Consider the following 20,592-nt stretch of genomic DNA (forward strand, 5'->3'; position numbering starts at 1 on the left):
GGACACTGGGGATTGGGTACCCTAGGGACTGTTTTAAATTACCACATACAAAGAGTCTCTATCTAAATTGGTCTCTTTTCTGCTTAGTACTTGCCACAGAGGAAAACTGGCTCCTCAGACCCTGGGTTGGAAGGTCTTTTTTTTTTTTTTCCCAAAAATCTTTCTCCCCACATTAAAAAAAAAAAAAAAAAAAAAAAAAAAAAAAAAGTCTTTTCTTCCTGCTCTTGAAGTTTGAAGAAGAGAAGGCAGCAGAGATGGGTTGAGTCAGAAGGATGGATGGATGAAGGAAGCAGTTGTTTATTATAAATTGTATCCCTTTTTTAAAAATCCACCACCATCATTCCTGGCCGCCCAACAACCGATAGAAGAGAAGGTGGAGTAGATGTTCTTTCTGTCTAGAACTGGCCAATGGAGTCAGTTTTAGAGAGAAGCCTGCAGGCGGTCATGTGCAAATGGTTGGGTGCATTTGCATGAGTATGAGTTCATGGGTCTGTGCATAATAATACTAATAATAACAACAAAACATTTATATAGCTATTTGCTGTGTTTATAGGTTAGTCTATGCTGAGAGTTTGGCAAGGCTGGCCACAGTGGTGGGTGGGCTTTAAATCCGATTGGGGAGGGCTGGTGACTTTTCAAAGTATGGAAGGTTTCCTCCTCCCCTGCATGGATGACTCAGTTTATAGGTGGACCCAGCCCTACCAGTGAAAACTAGACACTGGAAATGATGGAACCAAGCCCTAAGAGTCACAGGGGGCATTGTTTGAGAACAAAGTTTCAGGCGTCCAGGAATACCTGGGTACTACCTTGGTATGTTTGTAAACCTTAATGCACCAGATGAATGCCAGTTATTCTTGCAACTGCTGTTGCTATTCTTCAGGTATGTGTGGATTCATGAATATATGTGCATGGGCACTCACGGGCACCTTTGTGCATCTGCATCTGGATGTACCTGTACCCTCCTAGCTTGTTGTGTCTTTGTGTATACGTGGGTACAGCAACCTGTACATGTGGGTGCAAACGCCTCTCCCTGCAAACATCCCTAAGTACATAAGCCTCTGGTTTGGTTGCCTGAACTGTGTGATCCCCCTCTTTGGAGGGCCAGGAGAGGAGAGCTGGAGCCCAGCACTGTTTGGTCTGGAGCTGAGCGGAGTTTGCATTGATCCATTGATTGTACATGGTCTCTTGCCTGACCTCCCTGCTCCCGGGGAAGCCGTCTCCATGGAGACTGGGCCCGCTCCCCCAGCGGTGGATTGTAAATTCCTGCAGGCAGCAGCAGAGCAGACTGGGGAGGGGGCCGAGGGAGCCCAGGCAGAGGGAACAACTACCGAGCCAAGGCCCCATTTGAAAGAAAAAGAAGAAAAAGGAGGGGGAGGAGGAGGAGGAAGAAGAAGAGAAAGGGAGGGGGGACGAGGAGGCCGAAAGAGAAGAAAGGAGGAAAAAGAGAAGAGGAAAGAGTGGGAGCAGACGGGGAAGCGGGGGACCAAGAGAAAGTAGACGAAGCAAAGAAAGGCAGAGGCAAAGGCACCGGGAGAGGCTCCCAGAAACGCAGAGAAGGAGAGAGCGAGGAAGAAAGAGAGGCAGAAGGGCGTGTTTCTTGTCTTCGCTTTTCCCCTCCCCTTTCTCAGGTCCCTCACTCAGCCTCTGCACTCGGGGCTGCTGCTCTCTGGGCGAAACCGGGAATTGGGTGGGATTATAAAAAGGAGCCGCCGCCGCCGCTGCGAGCCCCAGTCCCAGCTCCAGCCCCACTCCAGCCCCAGCGAGGGCGGGCTGCAGTTCCCCTTTCCGTCTGCAGCTCTGGGTGCCCCCTCGCCTCCTCTCTGTCTCTCTTTCTCCAGCCTCCTACCCGGGAATCCCAGCAGCATCAGGAGCTTCCAGCGGAGCAGCCGCGGCTGCCCGCATCCTCGCGAGCCCATACCCACAGACAGCCAGACCCACAACAGACACGGATACAACCACACACACACACACACACACACTTACACACACACGCGCTCGCGCACATACAAACACGCACACACTCGCGCCCGGCTCGGGGCTGGAGCTTCGCCCCCCGCCCTCCCTTCTTTCCTCTCCCCTCCCTTCCCCCTCCCCCTCGCCCTCGCCCTCGCCCTCCCCTGCCGGCCCCTAGCAGTGTGCGGGAGCCAGGCTGGTTTCCGTCCTCCCAGAGGTCTCGGAGACCCTGCCTGCTCTCCCCTTCCCTCCCCTCCGACAGGCTCGGGCCATGGGGTTGGGGAGCGCCTCGGGACTCTGCCTGCTCCTCGTCCTTGTCCACGCCCGCGCCTCTCAGCAAAGTAAAGCCAGCCAAGGTAAGAGGACGCTCTGTCTGGCCCCACTTCCCCCACCCCCTGGGCCAAGGCGCCTAGAACCTGGGCCAGGGTGGCGGGGCTGGCTGCTCTCCCCTCGGTCTCCGAGAGTCGCTGGTCGAGAGATGGGAACTTTCCCGGGGGCTGGAAGATGGGGTTTGTAGTACGAGGCCAGTCAAGAGCACTGTCGGATGTGCTGGGCAGGTGTGTTGTGTATGTGCTGCTGCTGTCAGAATAGAAACCTCGGTTTACTCTAATAGCTAGTCTGGGTGGGGGAGAGTTTACACGTGCACTAATGAGGTACTATCCCCGAAGGGGCAAAATTTATGCAGGAAGTAGGAACGGTAGAGTTTGTAAGGGAGAAGGGGCAACTTCGAATCTCGGATTTGGGAAATTGGAAAGAAGACCCTTGAGGGGTTTCAGTAGGTCCATTCTTCTCCTGCTTTATGGACAGAAATGGCCTCTGAGAATTTGAGGGAGAAGAAAAAACAGACGAGAGAGAGAGTTAGAGTTGTTGCTTCTTTTCCTAAACATCTTCAAAAACTTTAACTGTGGTCTGAACAGTCTAAGGGAAATCAAACTTTTCAGCCATACCATATTTTCCCCCATCCACGGGGCAGTTAGCATTTCAAGGCTGCTGTCTTATCAGCTGAAAAGTGTTTAAAGAACAATAGGAGACTTTCTGGAAAAAAGCAGCCAGCCCCTTAACCCGGACCGGGGACTGAAAGGGAGAAGAAAAATCTTTGTGATGCCGGCTCCAAGAAGAATGTTGAGTTTCTGTCTCTTTTGAGGGGAAATCTCTTTCGTCCTGTATGGCTTTCATTTCTTATCATAATATTTATTTATTAAGGCCTCGGGTTTCCAATTCCATTTAAATCCAGGTCAGAATTTCATTAAAATAACAAAGTAAAATTCCAGTCTTGGGAGCTCTGACAGATCCCTCTAGGAATTAGAGACAGAGGGGCAAGAAGGGCCTCCAGCCCCCAAACCTGGAGCCCCCTTGCTTATCCTTTCTTAACTCTCAAGGCTGAGCAGCTCCATCCCTGGAGCAGTCACTCTGGCCTGAGGACAGCTCTTCCCCGAGACATCCCTCCCCTCCCCCATCCCCTGGTCCTCCTGGGTGTGAGGGGGGTGGGGTAGGGGGTTGAAGTTGGAGAAAAAGAAAACACCTCCAGGCAAGGGTTTGAACTGGAGTGGTAACTCTACCTAGCTACTCTGGGGCCTGGCTGGAGCAGCCCTGGGAAGGTGAAAGGGGAAAGTTGAACTTGAAAGTTAGGGAAGCCTGTGTGTCTGGGAGTGTCTGCTGTGTGTCTCGGAGCCCGGAGGAGCTTCGATCTTAACCTGAATCGGATGTGAGTTATGGATATGAATGTTGTGGGGGAGGGAATTTAGGTGAGGGGAAAGAGTCTCTAAGTATGGGGAGAGTTCACTTCTTTTAGAAAGGATAAACTCCCATCAAACTGAACAGAAAAGGTTGGAACATTCAGCTCACTCTTCCCCCCCCTCCCCCAACCGGCTTCACAAAATACTGCCCATTCATGAAAGAGCAACCCCCTCCCTGAAGATCTGCAGCTGTCAAATTACCAGCACTCCCCTCCCACCACCACCTCTCACACCCCATCCTAACTCCCAGCCACCTTTTCTCGAATCCTTGCTCCCCAATTCTTGCTCCTTGGCAGCCACCACAGCCACCACCATGGCCGTCTCCCAGCTTGGGAGCAACCCCTCTCCCCACTATGGATTTGCTTGCGTTTTCATAAACAAAGCTGGCTTTTGTAGTGCGTGCTGACTTACTCATAACATGGAATTAGCAGGGGAGTTTAGTCTGAAGGAAGGAACAGATTTCATGCAATAATCTAGAGACAAGATAAGGGCCTCTTTCAAGTTGGAGCCAGTGTCTGATGTGGACCAATGCCTGGGGGGTCGGGTGGGGGAGAATGAGTGGGGTGCAGCACATCCTCAAGGTTTACATTGACAGATGGTCCAGATGGAAACCACTGGATGGGGCAGGTGTCACCAAGGGCCCTGGGAGTTTCCCCACATCTCCAGGCTTGGAAGGATTCAATCCTTCATCCCACCCCACCCCCATACCACTTTAAAGATTTTGTTCATTCATTCAGTAACTCTTAACTTGGCACCAGGGATGTGCTGGGTACTCTACTGGGTACTTGAAAGGATCCAAAAATGGACGCACTATTATTATTTGGCCTCAAAGAGCTACAGTTTTCCATCTCCAGAACTCTGGGTTACTTATCTCTCAGATCACTCAGGAGCTGACACTTACCCTGAGGTACTTTGGGATTCCTGTAGCTTCTACTCTGGCTCTGATCTTTGAGTCTAGGACCCAAGAGCTGGGAGTTCCAGTGAAGTGGGAGAAGAAATAGGGTTGGCATTGGTGAGCCTTTGACAGCCCCTCAGTTTCAACTACCTTGGACAGGAAGCTCTCAGAGCTAGGCTTAGCATGTACAGATGTGTTTAATAGTAAGTTTTCTGAGCTTGGGGAGGGGGTAAGTGGGGGGGGGTGCTAGGTTTTATCTCTGTAGGGCAGATGCTTGCAGGAGAACAGAGCTGATAAAACCAAGAGGACGAAGAAATGTAAGCAGAACCAATTTGTGTCCTATGATTGGGGTGGAGGGGACTGAGAAGATCCCCTTTCTCAAAAATATCTCCCCCACTGAGGTGCCACCAGCGCCTGAAATTCTATTATCAGTGGCTTATCCCTTTGGGTTAAGCATTGTCCTATTCTTGATGCAAATGCCCCCTAGGAGGAGTAGCATATTAAGTCACTAACACTTTAGTCTAAATTAATTTGTCATTCCCTTTCCTCCTTTCAGCTCTCCTTCTGAGAACACTGGGAAGCCTAGGGCTAAAGAAGGGGGGGGTGCTGAGTTGAAAATGAAAGAAGGCAATCAGAAGCTTGATAGAGCTGAAAGACAAGGCTGGTAGAGCTCAAGAGAAACGTTGCCCTTTTGTTTCACAATTTTGCCAAGGATATTTGGTATGGGTTTGTGTGAATGTATTTATGAGTATTTAGATGCAGAAACTCTCTTATTTTTTAATGAAAGAGAATCAGACCAACAGTCAAAAACCTTGGGATCCATTCTTTGAACCTTAGTTTTCCCATCTCTAAAATGGGGGCCTTGGTGGGGTGGGAGACAGGACGGTGACAGACTGAATGATCTCTAAGGTCCCTTCCTTCCAGCCTCACCCTTCTGGGACTGCTGTTCCTCATCAGTGGGGATGTCTGGGTGTATCCGAGGGAATATGGGTCTGTGGAGTGTGAGTGCAAATTCTAAGGCATGGGAATAAGTGTTGAACAAGTGAATGGCCATAGGAGTGAGTGCGTGTTGAGTGTGTGGTTTTGAGTGTTTTCAAGTGTATGTGTATGTATTTTAAGTAGACTGACTGGATAACTGAGATAATTGTTAACTTAAAAGCATTAATTTGCTGGAGGGGGGGGGCAGTTAAAAAGACATAATCCTTCTGCAGGGCTCAGGTTACAGCTGAATGAAAAGGTCTCCTGGCCTCCTGAGAAAGCTCCTCCCCTGACGCTGCTGGCTCTGGCTCCACAGGATTAGACTCTACCTTGTTGTTTTTTCTCCTTATTATCGATAGGCTTTTGATAAGGTATTTCACGCTTTAAAAGACAGGAGTCTTTGGAACCTCGAAAGGGGCCGCTACTCTTGGGAGAAGCCTTCAAACAGAGTCTCCCTGTCTCTGAGTGTCTCTATGTACGTCTCTCCAGTCTCTGTCTGGGTATATATGTGTGTGTGTGTGTGTGTGTGTGTGTGTGTGTGTGTGTGTGTGTGTGTGTGTGTGTGTCTCTTTCTCTCCCTTTAATGTGGCTGTTTCCTCTCCTCCCTGCTTCCCTCAGCTCCTGTGGCTGGGCCTTACAGTGAGGGGACTGTTCCTCCCGCCCCTCCCTCCCAAATATGAAATGAGAACCATAACTATGTCAGCGAGGAAGGGTGGCCCCATGGACAGCTGGTTTCTAACTGCTTAGGCCCCGGTGGGTCCAGGAGGGAAGGAGGGAAGCATCCACTCAGAAATATTCCTGTCTCGGGGCATGAAGATTTGCCAGGTCCCAGGCTCTAGACTCAGAACTTACCCAAATCTCATTTTTTACCCCTACTGCCATCTGCAGGTCAGTCTGGTCAGGGAAAGAAAGGCTGGGCCTTCAAGATCCAGATTCAATTCAACTCCATTTCAGTCCAACCAGCAGTAAGCATCGAAATGTCAGGCCCTTCTGATTTGGTCCCACTCATCTCCCAAAGACCCCTCTTCCCCATCCATCAGCAGTTGTGGCTGGAAAATGGTCCATTCTCCCTCCCCTCCCCCTACTCCTCACCCACTTGGGCCAGGGGAGCCATTTCCTTTTCTAACTCCAGACCCTATGATTTCTTACTCCTCACACAAGCAGTTCCCAAGGCTGGGCCTCTTAGGGACATTGCCAGGCTTATGGCTGCTCTGGAGCTCCCAACACTCACAGGGATGCTTTCTTGTAAGTTCTCGTGGATTTAAGGGATGGGAAGGAATCAGAGGCAGGAAGAGAATATTTTTTAAAAGACAGCTCTCAGAAATTCTTGAGCTGTTCCCTTGAGTCTCTGCTTTCCTGGTGATAATCCCTGGGGAGTCAGGAGGGGTTGGGGGAGGTGAGGTAAACCCAAGCTGGCCCAAGACGGTTTCTGGGTTTCTTCCTGCCTCTCTCCCCACCTGTGTAGTTGAGTAGAAGAAGAGAGAATCGAGATGTTTGAGTTTTCATAGCTCTCAGCAGAGGCCCTCAAAGTCAGAAAACTGAAGGTAGAGAAGGAAAGTTATCAGGCAGCCCTTGTTCTAGAAGCATTTCGGGATCTGAGTGCACGAGAACCGGTTTTGTTTGCAAGCGCAGCTGGGACCTGTTGTAAAAAGAGAGAGCTGTGTTTGTGAGTTTGGGAATGTGAGGTGTGTGCTCGTCAGGGCGTGTGTGTGTGAACGTGCGTGTGCATGTGTGTTCAGAGTGTTGGGGTGAGAAGAAAAAGGAAGGTACACAGTTTGTGTTTTGTTTCATCTCAGGGAAGCAAGGAAGTAGAATGGTTAGCTTCAGTGCCATGGGCTAAAAACTAAAAGGAAGGAAGATATGACTGGAAGCCCCATTGAGAAAGATATGAGATAGCCTCCTCACCCCCAGGCATGATGCAGTGTTGAGGTATTCCTCATTTCCTATGTCCCTCTTTTCTCCTGTCCCTCAGTACCTTAAAAGCACTTTCTCCACAACTCTCAAGGTAAGTAATGCAAGAATCACTGGGTCCATTTTACAGATGTGGAATCTGAGGCCTAGAGAGGTTGCTAAGGTCACACAGTCAGTGGTGGAGCTAGGACTCTAAGCCCAATTCTTTTGATCTGTCTTTCTTCCTATTCTATCACAATTCCTCTCCAAACATCAAGAAGTCCGAAACTTTGAAATCAGAGAGAAGGAAAAGCCCCCAACAATCTCCTAAATCCAATGTCATAACCTGGAGAGGAAACTGGGCATCAGAAACCTCAGTCCAGTCCTGTAGGAGTGTGGGGAGGAAGGAGAAGAGGATGAAAGAATACCATGAATAGATGGCAAAGTGTTTACTATGTGCCAAGCACTGTGCTAAGCATTGAGGAGACAATTCCTGCTCTCATGAAGCTCATGTTCTATTAGGAGGAGACAACACAGAGAAAGATTCATCTATGAAACAGTGGGTGCAGGCAAGGCAGGGCCTTTAAAGCCAAACTTTCCCTTCATCCATGTGACCCTTTCCCTCACCAGATTAACCTTTTTCCCAGCTGACCTCCCTCCCTCTCATACTGGCTATCCAGATGGCATTCAAGACTGGTGCAAAAGTAAGTCTGGTTGGGGAAAATTCAGAGTATGATGAAGGAGCCTTCTATGGAAAACTGGAAGTTCTTTTCACATCTAGTTTAAATTTTTCTTGCTGCTGCAGGAAAGGACAATAGAAATATTTAGTGGAGATCCTTGGATTTATTTTCAAAGCTCCCTGATTGTCATTCCCCTAAACCAACCCAATTCATGCATGTGTACTTACAGACACATACACACACATAATCTCTTTCTAACCCCCTCCTTCCCTCTCATCCTCTACCTCCTTCTCTCCTACCTCTTTCTCTATCTCTCATTCCCTTTCTCTCTCCCTTTCTTCTTCTTTCTCTCCCTCACTTTCTCCCATCTCTTTCTCCATCATTTCCTCCCTTTCTCCAATCTTTTTCTCCATCTCTTCCTCTTTCTCTCTGTTCTCTCTCTCTCTCTCTCTCTCTCTCTCTCTCTCTCTCTCTGTGTGTGTGTGTGTGTGTGTGTGTGTGTGTGTGTTCTCTCTCTCTCCCCTTTCTTCCACTACTCCCTCCTTCCTTTCTTTCCAGGAATTGGAAATTCTACCTGACTCTTCTTTCAATTTGGTTGAATTTGTTACTTAAGTCTGACACTTGAATATACCCCCTCCTCACCCTGGTTCCTCCCTACTTCCAACTTTCTAATAACACATTTCTCATTACACATAGTTTCCTATTGAAAGCAGCCTATATAAAACTTTTAAAATTTCCCTTTCTCCTTTCCTCTCTCCCTCCCTCCCTCCCTCCCTTCCTTCCTCCTTTCCTTCCCTCCCTCTTTCCTTCTTTCCTTCTTTCCTTCTTTCCTTCTTTCCTTCTTTCCTTCTTTCCTTCCTTCCTTCCTTCCTTCCTTCCTTCCTTCCTTCTCTTCCTTCCTTCCTTCCTTCCTTCTTCCTTCTTTTCTTTCTTCTGGGGCTGGAAACTAGAAATGAACTATTTGGATTTTGAAAGTTGAACAGAATTCAGGATTAGGCTCCTCAGCATGGATGATTAGACAGTAAGTTCTAGCTCTGACACCTGGATTCCTGAGCCCAGTGTCCATATTGAACCCTAGGCCAAACCTTTACATTTTATGCCAGTATTACCTTCCCATTCTCCTAATTCCCTGCTACTTTCCTTTATGTGTAGCAACTGACTTTTTTGCCTGGCATTCAAAGCCCCCCACAACCTAGTACTACTCTGCCTTTCTAGTGGTATTTCAGATTACTGTCTTTTTTTTCCTTCTTAAACCCTTTACTTTCTGTATTAATTCTTAGACAAAAGAGCAAAGGCTAGGCAAATCGGGTTAAGTGACTTGCCCAGGGTCACACAGCTAGAGAATTTCTAAGGCCAGATTTGAAACCAGGATCTCCTGGCATTCTATACACTGAGCAACCTCACTGTTCCTGGATTACTCACTCTCTCCCAAAGACTACAGTCTAGCTAAACTAGATGACTTTCTGTCCTCCCATATATTCCTGCCTTTGTGCCTTTCTTCATGCTATTCCCTTTGCCTAAAATATTTTCCTTCCCTTTTTCTCCTGCTCAAATGTCACCTCTTTCAGGAAGCTTTCCTTAATGCTTCCTGTCAGTAAAGATTCTCACTGAGCCCCTACCCCATACCCCCACATACACAGTTCAGGATCTTATGGAGCACTTTGTTCTACACATTTTTTTAAACCCTCACTTTCTGTCTTAGAACTAATACTAAGTATTGGTTCTAAGGCAGAAGAGCCATAAGGACTAGGAAATGGAGGTTAAGACTTGCCCAGAGTCACACAACTAGGAAGTGTCTGAGTTCAGATTCAAACTCAGGACCTCCTGTCTCCAGTCTTGGCTCTCCATCCCCTAAGCCACCTAACTGACTCTGTTCTGCACATTTTTAATGTACTTGTTATGTATCATAGTTGTCACTGCAGGCATATTATCTCCCACTATACTATAAGCTTCATGACAGGAGAAAACAGACTATCCCCCCCCCAACCTTACCCTAATATATTGTTCTGTACTCAATAGATATTTAATCCATCAGTACGGAATTGAACTGACTTGTTCCACAAACAGGCACAACCTCTGGTGCCTTCAATTTCAACCTGGAGTCTTCTTGGTGGCTAGAGCCAAGACCATAGAGACATAAGTTTGGGGGCTTTGGCTATAAGGGTTGGCTTTCAGGATACCCAAACCTGACAACTCTTTAGTCTCTAGTAACCTATGGAGGCAAGTGGAGGAAAGAACCAGAGAGGAAGAGGGAGATTCGTGGGCAAGCCACATGAAGGAAGAAGCTGACTTGGGAAACTGGACAGCAAAATCCCGGGATGGGGGTGGAGTGGCAGTTTATGTGATTTGGGGTTGGGATGAGGGGGGAGTCCAAGGGTCCCTCAGGAACAGGTTTACAAAGAGGACGTTTTTACAAGTTTCTAATTATATTTATTTGGAGTTTTCCTCCAGTGGTTTGAAGCTGTTAACAGCAGGAACCTGCATCTCTGGTGTTTGTTTTTGTTTCTAACCAGCTGCCTGGCCCCAGCAGAGGGAAGCCAAGGGAAGAAGGCACCTGCCCATAGCCACAATGCCCAGCCTTCTGTTCACCCCAGTCCACCCTAACTCTAAGCTCCCCTTTTCCTCCAGTCCACACCTCCATGCCATCCATCTCTCTTGCTCTCTGCTGCCCATACTCTGATATTCACTTCTGATGCTCATTGCACAGTTTCCACTGAGAATTGTTCTTGGCAGGATACTGGAATTCAGCTCATTTCAATTCGGTGCAATGCAAATTAATTACTAGGATAATGTAAACCTCCACAGATGAGGAATATAATCATTGGTTCAGAATGTTTCCCCTGCCGACCACACAGGCCTGTAGTCGTAATAATAACATTTCTATAGAGATGCAAGATTTTCAAAGCAAATTCTTCACAACCCTATTGAGTTAAGTAATACAGCAGTTATTATCACCATTTTCCTGATGAGGAAAGTGAGGACCAGGGAGGAAGAGTGACTTCCCTAAAGTCAGACAGCCAAGAAGGAGAAACTCTATTTTTGTTTTCACCTGGTGCTTTTCCCACTACACTACAGTTGAAATCTATCAGATGCTATAACTATAGAGACACTTATTACATGATGCTATCTATATTTATTTTAACATATTTTATATTATAAATGTATAATAATTTAATTATCATAAATCTATATAATTATAAATATAAAACATTTCATATTTAATATATAGGTATGTTAGGTATAATAATAGAAAAATAATAGAAATCTCTATATTTATATTAACATATAAAATGTGGAGGAACATTTTGTTTTCTTGGAAGAGAAATGATTTATCTCCCTTGCATGGAGGGAAAGAAGGCCTAATGATGGGGGTAAAGATGAGGCCATCTCTGAAATTCTCTCTCCCTCTATCCTAGCCTTTTCTCATTAGCCACTTCTGCACCTGTCCTCTCTCTGAGGCCTGCCATGCCAAAGGAGCCCTTCAAGTAGTAGCCTAAAACCTCATGAACTAGTAACTCACTAAACCCAGGGGAAAAAATTTAAAGCCAATAGAGATTTATTAATATAACAAGCCACCAGGAAACATCCCCAGCAACACTAGTTACTTGAGTCTTTTCGGGGGTGGGGGGTGACACTGAAGAGAGTGAAGAGAGAATATGGTCCAAGGATAATGGTTTAAGTTCCTTTCATCCAGGTACTGGATTAGGTTGCTCCTATTGTCGCTTTTTGGATATCATGTCAGGACAGATGTATGTGAATACAAGAGCATCTGCATGTTCGAGGGTTTAATATTATGAAAAGGGCTTGGGTTGATGGGTCTTAGCTAATACTGAGTTTGAATGAATTCTAGAATTGTAGAATCTTAGATATGGAAGGAAACCAGTGGCCCTTTAGACTAATCCCTTCTGCAAAATACTCAACAAGTAGTTATCTAGCCTTTCCTTTTAGACCTCCAGCAAGGGGAAATCCACCGTCACCCAATGTACCCGGTTTCCACTCTGGGTTCTCCCTTATTATTAGGAGGACTTTTCCTTAGATCAAAGCTCATTTTGTTGCTTGACAACTCACCCACTGCCTCTGAGTCCAAGTGGAGCAAGTCCAGTGTCTCTTTCACAGGATACCCCTTCAGGAACTTATTATCATCTAAAGCTAGAAAGGACCTCAGAGGCTATCTAGTCCAACCCCTCATTTTACAGATGAGGAAACTGAGGCAGAGGGAAGTTCAGTGACTTACCCAAAGTCACACAGGGTATGACTTGAACCCAGATCCTCTTATTCCCTATTCCAAAGACAGCTCACCTTATTTATTCAGGCTAAACATCTCTAGTTCCTTCAACTACTTCTCCAGTAGGAACTTAAGACCCTTCACAATCCTAATTTCCTTCCCTTAGAAACTGCTCAGTTTACAAATATTCATCCTAAAACAAAACACCCAGAACCCAGAACACGATACTTTGTGTTTTCTACTTTGATGCTATTTTCATATGGGGAAGCAGCATGGGGAACAGGCATACTGAGGAAAAAGGAATTGGCTCCTTTGTGAGGTCCCAGGCAGGGGCTGGATGCTCTCTTGTCACGAATACTGTGAAGGAGATTCTTACCCTGGGTGGGAAGTTAGACTAGATGACCTCTAAGTCCCTTATAACTCTTTGAATCTAGAGTATCTCTTTAGTTCCCTCACATAGAAGATAACTTTCTCTCTACCTCTTTTGGGCCTCAGATTTCTGTAGCCCTTAAATGGGAATCATTTCCCTTAATCTTTCCTTCCTCCAGAGAAACTGTAACAGGGAGCTAGGTGGGGCAGTGGATAGAGCTCTGGGCTTAGAATCAGGAAGATTCAACTTCATGAATCCAAATCGGGCTTCACACTTCTGCCAGCTGTGTAACTCTGGGCAAGGCATTTCATTCACCCTGTTTACTTCAGTTTCCTCATCTGTAAAATGAGCTAGAAAAGGTAATGGCAAACTACTCTAGTATCTTTGCCAAGCAAACCCCAGATGAGATAATGAAGAGTCAGACACAACTGAAACAACTGAACAACTAAATGGGAATAATTTTCTCATATCTTCCCTTCCCATAAAGATGATATAAAGACACAAATACGAATGGATTAAAAAATATATATACACATATATATGTATTAACCACTTGTTCTCCTACTGATACAGATCCAAGCAAGCAAGATAATCCTTAATCTTAAGGAGTTGGCATTCTAGGGGAAGATCTCAAATATAGGGGAGTAGTGGGCAGAGAAGAATGTCTAGAAGAGGGAAATCAGAAAGAATAGTGGGGAAACTAGGTGGTTCAGTGGATAGAGAGGTAGGCCTGGAGATGGAAAATCCTGGGTTCAGATGTAGCCTCAGACATTTCCTAGCTGTGTGACCCTGTGCAAGTCACTTAACCCCCATTGCCTAGTCCTTACTGCTCTTTTGCCTTGGGAACCAATATTTAGTATCAATTCTAAGACAGAAGGTAAGGGTTTAAAAAAAAGAAAGAAAGACTAGTGCTTGACATGTCCTTAGAGACCATGGCAGTGTCTACTGGATTATTGTTCTCAGTTGTGAGAAAAGTATGGTGAAGAGCTACCTTTTAAGCAACTGAGTGCCACAGGCATCACCTTCTTCATGTAGTAGTATTTATGGAACACCTTCTAGTCCATTCAACAATCCTTTAAGAAGTGTTTAGTATGGGCAAAGCACTGTGAAAAGACCAAAAAAGAGAAAAGTATCTGCTCTTGAGAAATTTATATTCCACTGTTGGCAGCCATTAAGGGGAAAAAAGAGAGAGGGACTAACCAAAATGTTTTAAGAATGTTTGGGGGGGGCAGGTTTACAGCTAGGTGGCTTAGTGGATAGAGGGCCAGGCCTAGAGACAAGGGTTCAAATCTGGGCTTAGAGACTTTCTAGCTATGGCAAGTCATTTAACCCCCATTGCCTAGTCCTTACTGCTCTTCTGTCTTGGAATTGATATACAGTATTAAGCCCTGGTTCAAATCTGAGCTTAGAGGCTTTCTAGCTGTGGCAAATCACCCCATTGCCTAGCCCTTACTGCTCTTCTGCCTTGGAACTGATATACAGTATTGATTCTAAGAGAAAAGGTAAGGATTTAGCTAGGTAGCAGAGAGGATTGAGAATCAGGCCTGGAGTAAGGTGGAGCCTGAGTTCAAATCTGGCCTCAGACACTTCCCAGTTATATGACCCTGAGCAAGTTACTTTACCTCTATTGCCTAGCCTTTACTGTTCTTCTGTTTTATAACTGCTACTGACAGAAGGCAATAAGGATTTTACAAAAATGTTTGAAGTGGGGGAGAGGGTACTAACAGCCTTACACCTTGGGCCAAATACCTAAAAGATTACAAAGAAGTATGAAGGATCCATCTGCCTTTGAAGAGCTGGTCAGGCAGATAACATAAACACACATGAAGTTCACAATTTAAGGCAACAATATGAGAAGTGGCACATGAGCATCAATAATTAAACGGAAGCCAAGTAAGGACTGTAGGAGTTCTGGGAAAAGGGAAGCCAGGGTGTTTGGGAAAGGCTTTATGGAGATCAGATTTGAGTCAAGCCTGGAGAGACAGCATGGTATATTGGAGAGGTAGAAGACCTGGGCAGGAAGGACTTGAATGCTGGCTGTGGCATTGAAGTGACCCTAACAAGGTCTTGAAGCTTCAGTTTACAAATGGAGATAACATTGCATTTTCTACTTCACAGAACTGTTGTAAAAAAAGGGTTTTGCAAACTTGACCTTGCCAGCGTCAATATGAATTGTTATAGAAGGATGAGGAGACTGCAGAATGGGGGAAGGAGAGGGAAAAGGGGTTGCCAGGTATAGGGAAACAGCCAGAGGGTCACAGGGAGGACAAGCCCGATGCACAGGCAGCTGGGCACTTAACTAAACTGAATAGTGATAGACTGAAATGAGTTGATTGGTTTGCCTGGAGTATAAGATTCTTATACCTGAATAGGAAAAGGTGATAAGCCTCTTCTGACCCACTCAGCCATTACCTCAATAACATCCAAGTCTCCCAACTTTCCGATGCTAGTGGCTAGCCCAGCCTAGGAAGATGTTGTGGTGGGCTCCACCTAGGGGTGTCTGCCTTACCTGCAGCCTAGATTTCTTCCTTTAGCCCTGGACCCACATGACTCCTCTAATATATAATGCACATTTGTTAAGCAAGCAAAATTGTGAAATGGATGAAGGCTTTTGGTTCTTTCTCAACTCTCCTTTCCTCAGTCTTCTTCTCTCTCATATTGCACACCCTATGCCAGCTTCAGGTATGCAGTGCTCTCATGATGCCCTGGATAACCCACCGAGGGCTTCACTCAGGCTAGTCTTCACCAGGTAGGACCTTCTGCCTGATGTCAATAAAACTTACCTGCCCTGTGCCTCACTGTCTCATTGGAAAGCTCTGTGATTAAAAAAACACAAATGTTATTTCTTTCTGGTTCCCCAAGTTATTGCCCTCATATCACTTTCAATATTTTGTATAGATCCTTTGATTACATGTTTACAAATAGATTTTATTCTCTCCAATAGGAAGTAAAGTCTTTGAGTTCAGAAATTAGCTCTCTTTCTTTTTCTTTTTTTAAAATCCTTACCTTATTTCTACTTTATTGGTTCCAAGTTATTGGTTCCAAGGCAGAAGAGTGGTAAGGGCTAGGCAATGGGGGTTAAATGACTTGCCCAGGGTCACAGAGTTAAGAAATGTCCAAGGCCTACTTTGAACCCAGGCCCTCCCCACCATCTCTAGGCCTGGCTTTCAATCATCTGAGCCACCTCGATGCCTCAAGAATTATCTCCCTTTGAATTTTTACTTTTAATTCCTAGTATAGTGCCTAAAGCATGGTAGAATCTTTTTTTTAGCAAATATTTTATTTTTACTAATTACACATAATAACAAATTTCCACATAAGTTTTCTATATGCTCCAAATTGTCTTCCTCCCTCCCCCCGTCCTAGAGCTAGCAAGCAATTTGAGATCTGAATTATATTTATATTACCATGCAAAACATTTCCATATCATTCATTTTTGTAAGAAAATAATAATATAAAGCAAAAACCCAAATAAACTTCAGTGAAAAATTGCAAAGCATGGTAGATTCTTAATGAATGATTGCTGATTGACTGATAAACTGATTCACATTATAGGGATAGTAAGTGAGAAAGGCTTAAAAATGTGCTGACCCTCTCAGAGGCACCTGCACTTGAAGGGTACTGCTGGTGATGACAGCACCTCGACTCAAATAACTGGTCCCATTTGGGGAGTTCAGGCACTGTGGCCTCTGATGGCAGAGACATTTTTGGTAGAGTATCTTTCATTGTTCCCAGATCCTCATCATGAAGGTGGAGTCTACCAGGCTGGGCAGTAAAGAATGCAGAAGGAAAGTTCTCACTAGACCCAACTGGTAGACTAACTACCCAATGTTCTATCCCTTAGAGCCAGATCCAAGAATGCTCTTTGGGCATCATTAGAATTCTCCAAATCATAACTGAAAAAAAATCAAATAATTAAAGTCAGCAATAACACAACATCAGTAAGAAGCTGTCAGCTGCTAGAATAAAAGCGAAGCCCAGCCAGCTAAAGTAGGCACATGATTGCTAGAGTCCATGCTCCCTGAGCTCCCCTCACTTAACTCCTTTTCTTCCTTTAACAAATGCTGATATATGGCTGACTCACTAGTACTTGAACACTAAGGGACACAAGGGCAGCTAGGTGGTGCCATAGATTGAGTGCCAGGCCTGAAGTCAGGAAGACTCTTCTGAGTTCAAATTTGACCTCAGACACTTACTGGCTGTGTGATCCTGGGTAAGTCACTTGACCTTGTTTGCCTCAGTTTACTCATCTATAAAATGAGGTGGAAAAGGAAACGGCAAACTTCTCCAGTATCTTTGCCAAGAAAATCCCAAATGGAGTCACAAAGTGGCAGACACAACTGAAACAACCGAACAAGAAAACCTCTTTATATATATGCAGTACATATATTTCACATATTCATGTTTCATGTATATACCATATATGTATTTGCATATACTTTGTATATATTTTGTATCTACTTCTTTGTGTACATGTTGTCTCACTGGTGGAATAGAAACTCCTCAAAGTCAAGGGTCATTTAATTTTTGTCTTCAGGTTGCAAGCCCCTGACACATAGTAAACACCTACTCCTTGGTGACAATGATTGACAGTAATGGTTAGATTTAAGTTGAACCTTGAAAGAAGGATCAAATTTGGGAAGGCTGAGAGGAACTGACAAGACATTTAAAGAGTCCCTTGCTTCTTAATCTGGAAGGAGGAGCTGGGAAACTACCGGTAGACAGTGAATTTTTCTTAACCCTGTGGCTAGGGACCAGAGGCCAAGCAGTTCCCACTAGATCCTTGACTTCAAAGCCCATCTCCTTGCCCCTCTGACCTAGTTGTGCTTGGGCCCAGGGATCCATTAACATTTCAGTTCTTCCCTAGGACCCCAAATTTGGCAATTGGAAATGGTGAAGTCATTCTAGGAAAGCCCTAGAATGAGTGGAGAAGAAACTGCTCCATCCAGTGGGCTTCTGTTCTAGCATTAGGTCTACCAATAAAAGTAAGGCTGGGAGGTTTAAATGTGTCTTGCCTTGGCATCAATAGTGAAAGCTCCAAACTCAGAGATACTCAAAATGATAAAGAAATCTGGGCTTATTCTAGTAAGGTGGGCAGACTCCTTGGGGTCCTTCCTCCTAGACTATCCAATACCTTAGAATGACTAACCAGGATAAAAGAGGAGGAGATATTGGGACATTCTATTACCTTTGGAAGGGAGGTGGGAATGGCATTTAATCTCTCTTGTCTTGTGATTCCATAGGATGTATGATGAAGCTTATGACCCCATCTCAAAATATTTTTAAAGGAATAAAATGAAATACATTGGACTGCAAAAGAAACCATTTATACTGAAATACAGGAAGAAAGAGAGGAAAGAAGCAAGCAAGGAAGGAAGGCAGGCAAGCTCATGGATCCTAGGTTAAGAAATCCTTCTCTAAAATCAAACAGAAATCCTCTGTTTCATATGTAACACTCACAACATGGATCCAGCCTAAGTTTTCAAACTTATTCTACATTACTGTCTTTCTAAATTTTAGGAATGGTCTTCCTGCTTCCTCAATACAAGCTGTCTTATCCCCATGCCTTAACTCAGGCTGCACCCCCATATGCTGCCTCCTCATCTTTACTTCTCAGACATTCTAACTTCCCTCAAAGCTCAGTTAAAGCATCATCTCCTGTATAATAGACCTTTGTTTGTTTATTTGTTTGGTTGGTTTTTTAAACCTTTACCTTTCATTTTGGAATCAATACTGTATATTGATTCCAAGGCAGAAGAGCAATAAAGATTAGGCAATGGGAGTTAAGTAACTTGCCCAGGGTCAAAGAGGAAGTGTCTAAGGCCAGATTTGAACCCAGAATCTCCCATCTCCAGGCCTAGCTCTCAATCCACTAAACTACCTAGCTGCCCCCTAAGAGACCTTTCTTGATCTTCCCAGCTACAAGTACCACCCCCTTAAAAATTTTTTATCTTATTTCTTTGTACAAATTTTGTATATGTGCATATATGTATTTCCCCTTATAGAATATAAACTCTTTGATAGGAGTTATTTCACCAGTATTTACCCCAGTGCCAAGGCATAGAATAGATGTTTAATAAATGGTTGCTGGCTGACAGATTGATGGAAGGATAGGAACACCCCCTTGGTAGAGTGCTTAGGAGATCCTTGGCCTGGATGGCTTTCAGCTTCAATTTATAATACAAGGCAGGACTTCTTCCTGGAGAGTATGACTGACTGAATGTCAAGAAGGAACCTACAAAATGCCACCCCAGGAGCTCTTTCCCTTATTTAGGCAAATGATTTATTTACATTCTGGAGCCTGAGCTGAGTGATGGAAATCAAACTGGAAAAAACACAGAACCTCTGAAGTTGTCACTTTCAGCTTGTTTGGTGGCCCTTAGGGCCCTTTGGGGACAGATTTAGGTGCCAATCCTTCCCCATTATCCCCTACAAACCCCCACCCCACCCCACCAAAACCCATGAGCTTGACTGGATCTTCCCTCCCTCTTCTCTTTCTGGCCCAACTTCAGCTTGGCAGGGATGGAATTATCTCGAATGTTTTAGCACTTGGGGCCGGGGTGTGGGGGATAGTTGCAGAAGGGGAGGATAGAGAGGGGATTCCCAGAGAGGAAAATTTGGCTCTGACTATCCAAACAGAGAGAGTCTAGACAAGAGAGTGGTAATATCATCTTTTACCTATAGATTCTGAGCTCAGTGGTTTCACAACTATAAGTAGAATTCTCTGCAGCGAGCAGGTACGGGAGTAATACAGTTCATTTCAAGAGACATTGAATGTCTACTACCAGCACATGTACTGGTGATGGGAACAGACAGGGATACAAAGATTAATCCCCTGCATACATGGTCTAATGAGGATGGTGTGGGAGGAAGGGGTAGAGACATACAGCAATGTTTGAGTCAGGATTTGAATTGAGCTTTCCTTGATTCCAAGACTTTCCCTTCAAATACTTGCTGAGGCTGCCTCTGAATTAGCAAGGAGGGAGACCAGTCTGTTACTCAGTGTGTTTTTAGCACCCATATCAGGAACACTGGCGACCGAAGCTGACTTACAAACAGACCAAAAAGGCAGCTGCTTAATGGTGTGATCTGAGGGACATTAAAAGGCACCTCATCTCCAAATATCTCCTATAGGGGATACAATGCTACTATATCCTTCTCTTACCTCATTTGGAATTCCTACTATGGGGTTAAACAAAAACAGAGGCACTTACTGTGTGCTAGGTGGGACGTATCTCTCTCAAAGGTGGTACTACAATAAGGTATCCTTGAATTCTAAATTCTAAAAAAGTATGAAATTGCCACAAACCACCCACCATAAGTCAAATTCAACTCAATAAATATTTGAGTGCTTTCTGCGTTCAAAGAGTAGTTCTTGGTGCTGGGAGAGCTCTTGCTCCCATTGAACCCTCAGTCTAGTAAGGAGATAAGACACAAGGACATTTAACTGTAATTCGTAATATTACATGATAAATGCATTTGAAAAGTACAAAAACAAAGTAGGTATCTAAGGGGGAGGCCCAAGGGAGACATTTATTAGAGGTGGGGATGGGAAGGATTTTAAGGAAGAAGCATAAGGGCTTGGGACAGGCTGTGGGGGGCCTGGGGTGTTGGAGCCACTAGGAGAAGCTTCTTCTTCAAGAGCCAAAGATGAGGGGCAGCCAGGTGGCACAGTTGATTGAGAGCCAAGCCCAGAGTTGGTCCTGGGTTCAAATGTGACCTCAAACACTTCCTTAGCCATGTGATCCTGGGCAAGTCACCTAATTCTGTTTGCTGGGCAGAAGGTCTGAGTTAAAGAAAAAGGGGAAACCAAAGATGAACTTCACCTTATTTCTAGTTTTGCTTAGGACCAATGAGGGGTGATA

General features: G+C 45.0%; 1 protein-coding gene across 1 annotated transcript in view; it reads left to right on the forward strand.

The window, feature by feature from the left end:
- The first annotated feature begins 2,224 nt into the window (after nt 1–2,224).
- SCUBE3 (signal peptide, CUB domain and EGF like domain containing 3) overlaps nt 2,225–20,592 on the forward strand; it is a 47,345-nt gene continuing 28,977 nt past the window's right edge. The window contains exon 1 of the mRNA XM_044672103.1: nt 2,225–2,309. Within this exon, the coding sequence (XP_044528038.1) occupies nt 2,225–2,309 (85 nt within the window). The remainder of the gene's footprint in view (nt 2,310–20,592) is intronic.

Source organism: Gracilinanus agilis, chromosome 4 (assembly GCF_016433145.1).
Source record: "Gracilinanus agilis isolate LMUSP501 chromosome 4, AgileGrace, whole genome shotgun sequence".
In the NCBI taxonomy this organism is placed as follows: domain Eukaryota; kingdom Metazoa; phylum Chordata; class Mammalia; order Didelphimorphia; family Didelphidae; genus Gracilinanus; species Gracilinanus agilis.